The sequence below is a fragment of the Rhincodon typus genome, chromosome 25 (genome assembly GCF_021869965.1).
Source record: "Rhincodon typus isolate 14 chromosome 25, sRhiTyp1.1, whole genome shotgun sequence".
NCBI lineage: Eukaryota > Metazoa > Chordata > Chondrichthyes > Orectolobiformes > Rhincodontidae > Rhincodon > Rhincodon typus.
Window position 1 is genome coordinate 29,595,594 of NC_063356.1, and position 12,194 is coordinate 29,607,787.

Genomic DNA, 12,194 nt, shown 5'->3' on the forward strand with positions numbered 1-12,194 from the left:
TTCCCCTCCCCCTTTTCTGATGAAGGGTCTAGGCCCGAAACGTCAGCCTCTCTGCTCCTATGATGCTGCTTGGCCTGCTGTGTTCATCCAGCCCTGCACCTTGTTGTCTCGGATTCTCCAGCATCTGCAGTTCCTACTATCTCTGACTAAATTGAAATACTTCTTTTATTCAAGCATTCAATACTCATGAAGATGTTTGTTCAATAAGAGCAACGACATTCCTGGAACTGACTCCCAGGGAATACTTCTTTTACTGTCGTATAAAATCTGGATTCTAATGAAGCAAAGACATGAAAACTGCACAACCAGTGCAGCACAATGTGCAAAGATTGTAAGGCAGTTCAGAAATGCCATAGCCCCATTTGCGCATTGCTGTATTTATGCAGTGCCACATAATGCACTCTTCAAATGAAGAAAATGGCAGGATGAATGCCTAAATTTGAAGAAAAGTGAACAACAAAATCAGTATTCCAGCATTGGTATCTTCAATCTTGATAGATACAGACAGGAAAATATAGACTTTATTACAAGGAATGTGATCAGGCGCACAAAGCGATTTTAAAAAATATCTTGAACCAGGGTCCTGATTTCTGTGGTTAAACCGTGTGGCCTGTCTCTTAACAGATGCCTTAAACCAACAAGAATAGTAACATATCTACGCATAAAAAGCAGCCCAAATAATTGCAAAGTTGCAGAAAATTGTGTCTGAATTCTGTTTAGTTTGACTCTTGTAATCTCATCAAATATTTTAAATTAATTTTCACTATCATACAATAAAATGATTGTAGATAACTGTCTGTTTACTTTTATTCTGTACTACAGTCCTGGTATTTTGTGCATTGTTCTGAACATATGGAAAATGGATCAAAAATAAAACATTTGTTTGTATAAATGTGCAAATAGAAGAGTCTAATTTGTTTCTGATTGGCCACGCCACCAGGAATCTATCAGATCTGTGAACTGCATCCAGAAATCTGATACAAAAACAGAAATTGCTGGAGAAACTCAGCAGGTCTGGCAGTATCTGTGGGAAGAAAACAGATTTAACGTTATGAGTCTAGTGACTCTTCATCAGAACTGTTAGCTGGGAAAAGGTGAAGCTGAAGTTGGTGGTGGGTGAGAGTGGAGGTGAGTGGATAAGGTGGAGATGGAGCCCAGAGAGACCTATGAAAAGGGTAGGTAAACAAAGAGATAATGGATAGCAGGCCAGGACAGAAGGAAATCTGAATAAGTAGTAATAATAATAACTAAGAGTTAATGGGAAAAAACTAATGAGAAAATGGGCTAGTTGTGCTGAATACAACCATATAACGTGATAACAGGCCGAGGAGTACGTGGGAAAGGGGGTCACTGTGCTAAAACGATGCTTGTCATAACAGGAGTGGTTGTTGGGTGGGTGAAAAACATGGAAGAATGGAATCGGGCTGTAAAGTATTGAAATTGATGTTGTGTCCTAGAGACTGCAGGGTCCCCAAGTGGAAAATGAGATGTTGATCTTCAAACTTATGCTGACTCACACTGGAACACTGCAGCACACCTATGACAGAAATGTTGCTCTGGGAACACATTGGTGCATTGAGAGGCAGGCAACTGGAAGCTTAGGGTCACTTTTGTGGACAGAACGTAGGTGCTCTGCAAAGTGGACACCCAGCCTGCGTTTCATCTCCCCAATGAGCAGACCACATTGTGAGCAGCAAATACTAGACTGAATGAACAGGTGAATTGCTGCTTCATCTGGAAGGTGTGCCTGGGGCCTTGGATAGTGAGGAGGGAGAAAGTAAATGGGCGGGTATTACATCTTCTGTGATTGCTTGGGATGGTGTTGTGAAGGTGCTGGGAGTGGAGGAGGAGTGTACCAGAGTGTGCAGGAGGGAATGGGCCCTGTGGAATTTTTACCATCCCACACCTGCTCCTATAATGACATGGGTTGCCTGTAGCACAGTCACCCATTCCCATGTACTCCTAGACCAATTATCATGTTATATGAGTTGTATTCAGCACAGCAAACCCAATTTATCACTCTTAGCACCTATTACCACTTATTCAATCTTTCTTCCATCCTGGCCTGCTACCCATAATCTCCTTGTTTACCTACTCCTTTTCACCTCTCCCTAAATGGGGTTACCATCTCCACCTATCCCTCACCTCTTCCCCCTCACACCCACAACTTGAGTTCAGCCTCACCTTTCCCTATCTGAAGAGTCACCGGACTGGAAACGTTAACTCTGCTTTCCTCCCACAGATGCTGCCAGACCTGCTGAGTTTTCTCCAGCAATTTCAGTTTTTGTTTCAGATCGCCAGAGACCGCACGGTTCTTTTGTTCTATTACAGAAATCGTTTTTTTTTAAATTTAATCTCATGTGTGGTCCACCTTAGCGAAATAAAGATCCTGAGCCGTTGCAGTTGTGCACCTTGCAGCTCAATCCTTCAGCGCTGACTTCTCCTAAAGGTTAATATCAAACGGCGCCGCGAAATTACCGGGAAGCGTCATAAAGTTGTTCCCGCATCACAATCATGAGCATTGCGCTTCGTTTCCCCTGTCTCTCTGACCCGGGAGAGGCCCTGGCCGTGAAGTGAGGACCAGGCTGTCACAGGGTCTGCGAGGAAGGATGACAGCAGGAACGCTCCGCTTGCTCGCCGTGCTGCTCATCTCTCTGCCGTTCCCCAAGTCCAGCAACTCCCTGAACAAAACAGAGAAGAAGGAGCTAGTGGACGCACACAATAAGTTCCGCTCTTCAGCATCCGATGCATCCAACATGCTGGCAATGGTAAGTGGCATTTGCTTTCCCTCACAGTGACTCCGAAGAGGGGTGTGAAGACCAGCTGAACGAAAACAAAATGATCTCCCCATCCTCTCTCCAAAAAAAGTCACAGTGAGAAAGTTGATTGTACCTCACCAACCCTGGGTCATGGGATTCCACCAGATTGGATGGGGCTCGTTTTGACACTTGCCAAGCCAATTTCTGGATCACTTACCAATGATCTTTCCTCCGTTGCCATCATCATTATGTATGTTGGTAGTCATTCATCTCTGTGTATTCTGTAGCAGTTTTTCATTTGTCAATAACTTCATTCAACTTTCAAGTCATCCAACATTGATATTTGGAGACAGTAAGGACTGCAAATGCTGGGAGCTAGAGTCAATAAATGTGGACTTGGACAAGCACAGCTGGTCAGACAGCAACCAAGGAGCGGGAGGGTCAACGTTTCGGGCTTTACTGCTCCTCGGATGCTGTTTGACCGGCTGCGCTCTTCCAACATTGATAATTCCTCTTTTTCCTCGATTCTAACCACTTTAACATCTCTTACAAATCTGGTTCCTCTTAAAATGTGTCCTACCTAGATTCTCCTAATTGTATTCAACAAACTTCATTCTCCATCACGTTTCAACGTTTGTTATTTATTTTAAGCTCAGCAGATCCTTTCAATTCTGCTCATATTTCAAAGCTAGTTAGAATCATAGAATCCCAATAGTGTGGAAGCAGACCGATCATGTCCACACCGACCCTCCAAAGAGCATCCCACCCAGACACACCCACCTACCCTATCCCTGGAAACCTGCATTTCCCATGGTTAATCCATGTAGCCTGCACATCCCTGGACACCATGAGAATTTAGCAAGGTCAGTCCACCTAACCTGCATCTTTGGTCTGTGGGAAGAACTCAGAGCACCTGGAGAAACTCACACAGACATGGGGAGAATGTGCAGACTCCACACAAACAGCCCAAAGCTGGAATCAAACCATAACACTTTGAGGCAGCAATGCTAACCACTGAGGCACCATGTCATCCAAGTTGGAGACTTAGCAAGTTGGGTTCTGCTTCATAAAATCTATGTCTTGTGTCCAGCCAAAACAACATCAAATCATGCTCCTTAACTAGTGTAGGACATACATTTTTTGTATCTGAGGAAAATTGCTTTGAGTAGATCAAAGGCATCAGAAGAAAGCAAAATTCAGTTGTATTCCCCTCAAGACTTGTGCAAACTCCTTGGGAGAAATTGTGGTATCATCGTAATGTCACTGAGCTATTAATCTAGAGTTCCAGGCTAATGTTCTTGGGACATGGGTTTGACTTCCACCATGACAGATGGTGAAATTTATATTCAATAAAATCTGGAATAGAAAAGCTAACGGTGACCATGTAACCATTGTCGATTGTTAAAAAAATTCAATCTTGTCCAATGATATACCTTCGGGGAGGAAATCTGTCATTCCTACCTGGTCTCACCTACATGTGACTCCAGGCATGAAACAATTGTGGCTGATCCTTAATTGCCTCTGAATTGGCCAGGAAAGCCACTTACTTATATCAACACTAAAAATACCTAGAAGAAGGAAATAAACTGCTGAACCACCTGACATCACCTAGGCATCAGAAAGGATATAAAAAATAACACTGTTAGCTCTATAAAGTCCTCCTCACCAAAACCTGGAGGCTTGTGTGAGAGCTGTCTCACAGACTTGTCAAGCAGTAGCCTGACATAGTCATATGGAATCGTACCCTATGAATAATATCGCATATACCATCATCACCATTCCTTATTATGTCCTTTCCCACTGGCAGGATAGATCCACTGGAGGGGGCAACACAGTATTATACAATCAAGAAAGAGTTGCTCTGAGAATCCTGAACATAGATTCCAGAACCATGAATTTTCATGCATTCGGTCAAACATGGGCAGGGAAACCTCCTGCTGATAACCGTTAGCACCTCTCCTTGGCTGAGTACTCCTAAATTTTGAACACCTCTTGGAGAAAGCACTGAAGGTGACAATTACCCAGAATGTACCCTGGATGGGGGACTTCAATATCCACTACCAAAGGACTAAAGGACTCAGCTGCAAGACTGGGTCTGCTGCAAGCAGTAAAGGAATTAACAATAGTGAAAAATCTACTTGACCTTTCACCAATCTACCTGAATCAAATACAATTTTCCATGAAAGCATATGTAGCAGAGAGCACTGTGCAGCAGTGGTGATGAAGTGCCATCTTCACATTGGGAATACCCTCTGTCATGTTGTGTGATATTACCAACATGCTCAATGAGACAGATTTTGAACATATCCAACAAGTCAAAAGTAGGCATCTATGAGGTGTTGAAGGTCATTAGCAGCAGCAGAATTGTATTCTCCCAGAATCTGTAACCTCATGGCCCACAAAGCCCCCATTCTACCATTACCATCAAGCTGGAGAGGAATGTTGGTTCAGTGAAGAGTCTACTCTAGATTATCAGTGAAAAGTTGGACAGGCTAATTGAGTGTATTATAAAGCAGCACTTGCGAATGAATAACCAGCTCACTGATGCTCAGTTAGTTCTCCAACAGGTTCACTTAGCTTCTGACCTCTTTATAGTCTTGGTCCAAACATGGACAAAAAGGCTGAATTCAAGAAGTGAAGTGAGAGTGACTGCTCTTGACATCAAGGCAATATTTGTATGGCATCAAGGAGCCTGATAAAAACTGAAGTCAATGTGAATTATGGAGAAAACGCTACATTAGCTGAAGTCATTCCTAGCCCAAAGGAAGATGGCTGTGGTTTTGAAGATATTCTAAAAACATCTCAATCCTCAGATTTACTGCTATTCCTGGCAACTTTGTAGCGCTTTTATTTTAAACTCATACAATTCTAACTTCCTTTATTAGCCGTGTTTGACTGACCTTTCTTGAGTTTAAAGACCATCCATTGCTTATGTACAGTTAATCCCTTAGTGTATTTTCCCAATTCACCTCAGTCCATTTGTTTCTCTGCCTTCATAACATCCCTACTCAAATTTAGCACCTTTGCGTTAGATTGAACCACCTCACTTTCAAATATAACATCAAATTCTATCATATTGTAATCATGCATCCCTAAAGGTTTCTTTTCCAATAACATTTTTAATAATCTCTTTATCATTACATAATTCTAGATCTAAAATAACATGTTCTGTAGTTAGCTCCTCAATATGTTGCTGTAGAAAACCATCTCTAACACACTCTAGAAACTTGTCTTCCGCTGATTTAATGCTCAAATGGTTTATCCAATCTATAAGCCACTTGAAGTCACCCATGATAACTTGGGTTGTCCATGCTACATGTCTTTCTCATTCCTGATTCATAACATGCTCCATATTATCACGAGTATTTGGTGGCCTAGAAACAACTTCAACCAATGTTTGCTGCCCTTTGCTATTTCCTACCTCCATGCAAACAAATACTGTATATTGTTCTTCTGATCTGAGATCCTCCCTGACTTATTTACTGCTCCCAAAACTTATTATTAGTATGACTCCACCTTTTCCTCATGACTGTGTTTCCAAAATGCCAAATATCCTTGAACATTCAGTCAGTCCTGATCACCGCACAGCCCATACATCTGTGATGGCAATCAGATCATACCTTTTTTTTCTGTCTTCCAGTCTCCCTAGAATCTTTGCAACTTTATTTTACCAATTTTGCTTCCTTCCAATTTGGAATACCCCATCAGGTTTTCATGTCCAACAAACTAGTTTAAAACTACCCGACAGCACCAGTAAATCTCCATGTGAAGATATCAGTCCCAGCATCAATCCCTTAAAGAAGTAACCCACCCAGTTTGTGTAGGTCACTCCTGCCCAAGAACCAGTCCCAATTCCTCAGAAATCTGATGCCTTCTTCCCTACCTGAGTTCTGCAGCCATGTGTTCAATAGATTAATTCTCATGTTCTTATACCCATTAGCATGTGGCTCTAGGATTAACCATGAGATTGCTGCTCTTGAGGTCCTGCTCTTAGACTTCCTTCCCAAATCCCTGAAATCTGCCTTCCAGACCTCTTCCTTCTTCCTACCTATTTTGTTGGCATCAATGCGGACCACAACTTCTGGCTGATTCTCCCTCATTAGAAGGATGTCCTGCAGCTAGTCCCTGCTATTATTGGCCCTGGCACCAGGGAGGTAACACACCATCCTGGAGTCATAATTAATGCCGTAGAAACACCAGTCTGATCCACCGACTATAGAATCCCCTAAAAATATTTTTCTTCCATTCTCCTTCTGCCTCCTCTGCACAGCTGAGTCACCCATAGTGCTGTGGGCTTGGCTATGACTGCAGTCCTCTGAGGAACTATTTGCCTCAACAGTTTCCAAAATGGAATACTGATTAGCAAGCAAGATAGACACAGGGGATTAATACACTACCTGCCTGATTTTCTTCAACTTTCTGGTAGTCATCCATCCCCTCTCTGCCTAAATGCTTCTAATCTGTGGTGTGACCTCCTCCCTAAGTCTACTGTTGATGTAGACTTTTGGATGCGTTAAGTGATTCCAGCCACTGCTCAAGATCTGAGACCCAGAGCTGAAGCTTGTACAGCTTGGTACCATTTCCTGTAGATATGTTTGTCTGGGACAAATGGTATGTCCATGACTTCACACATACTGCAGGATGTACACTCTGCTTGGCCTTTCTGACCTGCCATCCCATAAGTCGAAGAACTATTTTTCTACCCTTAGAATAAGTACGAACTTCCAATGAAAATGTTACAAGCTATTTCTCAGAAAAAAAGAGAGAAAAGTAAAATAGAAAAGGACTAGAGACTCTAACAAACCACAAATTAAATACCTAACTTTCACATTAAAAATTAGAAACACTGACCAATCCTACTTACCAATCAGCTGCTTCCTTGCATTTTGAATATCATACTACATTTGTCTTAGTGCAGTTAGGTCTCTCGATCCACACCTTATTTCCTTTCCAATTTGCCTGTCACTCTGGAGACTATATTTCTGCAGTAAACCTCATTCACAGTACCTCTTTCCCCTGTTCCACATTCACACTTTGACCCAATCCCCTAGATACTCATTCTTTGTTAGTGTTACTCAGGTGAGGTCTCCCTCACTTTGACCATGTGGCTTACTCTTTCCCCTGGTTTATAAACACAGGCTGACCATGTAATGTGTTGTTAGAGTCTCAATACAGAAACAATATCGTGAGTCATAATTCTGGAATTGGACAATATCTGAATGAAAAAGAATCATCCATAGTGCTTAGTAGGTTCATGTTAAATTGATATAAGTCATATTGCTGTCAAGTAATTAAATTGAGCAAAACTCCTTCTTCACTGTTTTGTTAAAAGTTCTCTAAATCCAATAAGTCCTCAAATAAAGGTTGGGAAAAATGAATGCAGCAAATTTGTCATAAATTTTGAATACTGTGATTGATCTCTTCACAGTATCAATATACAACATCTTTGTGTTATGGTATTGATTGACCTCTGAAAGGGTTTTGGATAAAATTTCATATCATATCCATGAACTGTGACTGAGCAATCAATGCAATGACCTAGTGAGGAGGGGTGAAACGACTGCACTCTTTTCAACCTCCTTGGTTGGTCACAATAAAGATTTATTTTAGGGGAGGCAAAAGGTCTAGTGGTACTATCAGCAGACTATTAATTCAGAGACCTAGGTAATGTTCCAGTTCAGAACTCTGCCATGCCAGGTGGTGGAATTTGAATTCAATAAGACCCTAGAATCAAGCATCTAATGGTGACTATGCTTGCATTATTGGAAAAACTCATCTGGTTCACTAATGTCCTTTAGGGAAGGAAACTGCCATCCTTACCTGGTCTTGCCCACAGGAAGATGGTTGACTCTTAACTGCCATCTGGGCAATTAGGGATGGCCAATAAATGCTGGCCTAGCCAGCGACACTCTCATCCTGTGAATGTATGTATGAATTAACAAAACAATAGCCATTTAAAAACACAGCTAAACCTCACTTTAGTAAAATTGTAGTTAATTAGCTCATGGTAAAAACATTTAGAAACTAATAACAAGGATTTTTTGAGTGAAAGGAAGAACAATTTTATTACTTGCTAACCCTGAGAAAAATGATAGAGACAGGACACCAAAAACATACAAAAGTATAAGTGCAAAGCTGAGATGTGAATAGTACCCCAGGCCACATAGTACAAGATTAGTACAAAAAGAAAGATAAACAACACGCAGTTTAGAATCTTTTGCGGTCCTTGAGTTGTTAGGTTTTAACCTGAGACCACGATTGGTTAGCAGTATCCTGGGTGAGCAGTAACCATGCATATTACTAAATCTTCCAGTTCTTGGTGTTTGGATGTTTCTACAGTTTGTGTTGTCACTGGTTACTTAGTCCTCCCTTAGCAAGAGAAGGGAGAGAGAGTCCAGTTCTGAGGAAGCGTCAATGGACCTGAAACGTTAACTCTGTTTTTTTCTTCACAGATGCTGCCAGACCTGTTGAGCTTTTCCAGCTTTTTTGTTTTTGTTCCTGATTTACAGCATCTGCCGTTCTTTTGGTTTTTATTAAGGGAGAAAGAGTATTTCTTCCAATACAGCTATTACAAATTCATCTCCATTGCTCTGCCAAAGCAGTTGCTTGAAATAATTGCAGAATTGTCTTGCACCTTTAAAATGTGAAGTTTATCATTCAGGTTTAAATTTAAAATGGGATGTACAAGTTTCTTTTTATACACCTGACTGGTTTCAGTCTCTTTTAGTAAAGTATGAATTTCAGTTCAGGCAGTTTCATTTATTTCCCACTGATTTTCTGCAGCTTTGCTCAAGCTGCGATCAGGTAATCATTGCGGCCATTTTTAAAAATGATTTTATCCCATGAAAGTTCCAGGTATTAATATCAGATTATGTGCATTCAAAACTGATAGATCAGCTACTATCTCATTAAATAGTGGAGCAGATTTGATAGGTTGAAAGGCCTATTTCTGCTCCCACATCTTATGTCCTATGACAGTCCATATTTTGTCTCAATCATGACATTGATGATACCTTAATCAAATAGATTCAGTTCAAACTTACCCTAATTTTAAGCCTTTTTGTGCTCATTAATTCTGTTCTACTTATGTGTATATTATCTTAATTTGCTTTTAGAAATGGGATACACATTTAGAAAAAATTGCGAAGAAATATGCAAATAAATGTCTCTGGAAACACAATACAAACAGAGGAAACGTGGGAGAAAATTTGTTTGCAACGAATGGTCCATTAGACCCAGCGACAGGCGTCGAGGACTGGTACTTAGAAATTTTTGATTACACGTATGAGAATATGAGCTGTACCCCAGGGAAAATGTGTGGACATTATACACAGGTATGAACTTTAGTTTACTCCTCAGAATGGGCAGATAGCTGACTTGGTTTGATTAATGAACACATCAAAGATTTTTTAATCATAGGTAAGGAACTTCCTGACAGCAGAAATCAATTTTATTTGTGGTCTGCATAGCAAATAGAAAATTCCAAAGCTTCTGTCAAGATTAAAATGTGTAATAGGCTGGATTTTATATTAGAAATAACTATGAAGCTGATAGCACACACTGTTATTTATGTACAAATTTGACAGCAACTTTTGGCAACTGCACATTTGCAGTTAAATGTGTAAATCAGAAAGCTACTGTCTAAAAGCAGCAATAATATTTTGTTGTGAAACTTATCTTTCAAATACATGGAAAGAGTGACAGGCTGTTCTTACCCTATATATAGAAGTAAAGCTACCTAGAAAAAGTTATTCCATATTCATCCTAGTGTAAATATCCTTTAACTTGTGATAACTCTTAGTTACTAGCAAACAATCTTTATAGCAGTGAAAATGTACTTTAGGTTTTAATAATAAAAAAAACTTTATTGTTCTTTCCATTTCTTTTATATATTTCTCTTCCAGCAATATTTCCTCTCCCTTTTTAATTTCATTTACTTTTGACACTAATTTCGTTATTTCAAGTAACAACCTATGGGTTATACTTCATATTGATCATTCATAATTCTTCAACTATACATCGTTGCTCCACCCATTCAGACAGGTATCAGATGCTCTTTAAAGGGCACTGTAGTTTTGGATTGTTACCTGACAGGACCTTGCAGGCAAGAGCTAAAACATGTCAATTATTTCTTAAAGCTCTTTGCAAACCTTGCTCTGTTTTCTAAATTATATCTTTGTATTGCGAAGTGGATGATATAATTTATATATATGTATTTGTAATACCATTTATTTTGAGTTTAGATTTTTAAATTTTGAATTAGACACATACGGATATTCCATGTAACTGAAGAGTTGAATGATTAACTAAGGTAGGTACTTCTGCAGCCATAGTAATTTATCTTAAAGCAGTTTGAGGGGGTAGCTTGCAAAACCGTTTTTTGTGCACATTAGATGTGCACATTTATGACTGAGCTGGGTAAACAATCATGTGTTAATGTTTTTGTTGGATTGTTCTAGAATTGTTTGGCTTAAGCTTAAGCGAAAGACCCATAGCTTGGGGGAGAAGTGTTTCTTTTGCTTAAAGCTTGGGGCGATTCTGCAGAAGTACTTGGATGAAGATGTATGTATAAAGCAGTGCCGCTGAGAAAAGGAGAAAATCAAAACAATAGGTTAATTTAAAGTAAGGAGTTTAAGGATAGACTCAAAGTGTTTAGATAAAACTCTAAGGAGGGTATTTGAAGCTGAGAACCCAGGTGTAGGACAGCTCAAGGAAAAGGCTATCCTATATTCTGGACTGGGAGTTGAAATCACAGTTAGACTAAGCCATTGAGGTGTTAATGAAAGAGACTTTGTTTTCTTGAATGAGTACTCTACAAGGGGTGCTTTCGGATCTGTAAAATTTTTTTTGTGAATAATGTTACTGTGTATTTAAAATTCTTTAATGTGGATGTGCTGGTGTTGGACTGGGGTGGACAAAGTCAGAACTTACACAATGCCAGGTTATAGTCCAACAGGTTTATTTGAAATCACATGCTTCTGGAGTGCTGCTCCTTCATCAAAAGCTTATGATTTCAAATAAACTAGATGGACTACAGCGTAGTGTCATGTGACTTCTAAAATTCTTTACGTTTGTGTTATAAGCAAATAGTCTAGTTTATTCTATTTTGTCTTAATTTCTTTTCTTCATAAACATCTGTTTTGTTGTTAATATCAGATCTGCAATATTAAATGCTTACATTTAGTGAGAGACCATCTTAGTAAAATCAAAACAAAATATGATTCACCAATTCAGATTTCTAACATGTTCAGTAATAACATCAACTAGGATCATAATAGCATATTATTCCAGCTATCAGCTTTCTTATTTTTTTCCTAATGGACTTATTAACTACATTTTTTGAGCTATTTTATCATCGATACTAAGATTCAATATTTCTCAACCAACAATTCAATTTGTCATAGCAACCTCTTATTCCTCAATCCATTAAATCTA

The 12,194-nt window shown here is 39.6% G+C and overlaps 2 protein-coding genes across 2 annotated transcripts in view; both read left to right on the plus strand.

The window, feature by feature from the left end:
* Positions 1–892, plus strand: part of LOC109930748 (bombesin receptor-activated protein C6orf89 homolog) — an 80,889-nt gene extending 79,997 nt beyond the window's left edge. Inside the window, exon 11 of the transcript XR_007264747.1 lies at positions 175–892. The gene's annotated coding sequence lies outside the window, so the exon portion shown is untranslated. The remainder of the gene's footprint in view (positions 1–174) is intronic.
* Positions 893–2,609: 1,717 nt separating this feature from the next.
* LOC109930704 (peptidase inhibitor 16-like) overlaps positions 2,610–12,194 on the plus strand; it is a 31,209-nt gene continuing 21,624 nt past the window's right edge. The window contains exons 1-2 of the mRNA XM_048611840.1: positions 2,610–2,768; positions 9,875–10,093. Of these exons, the coding sequence (XP_048467797.1) occupies positions 2,610–2,768; positions 9,875–10,093 (378 nt within the window). The remainder of the gene's footprint in view (positions 2,769–9,874; positions 10,094–12,194) is intronic.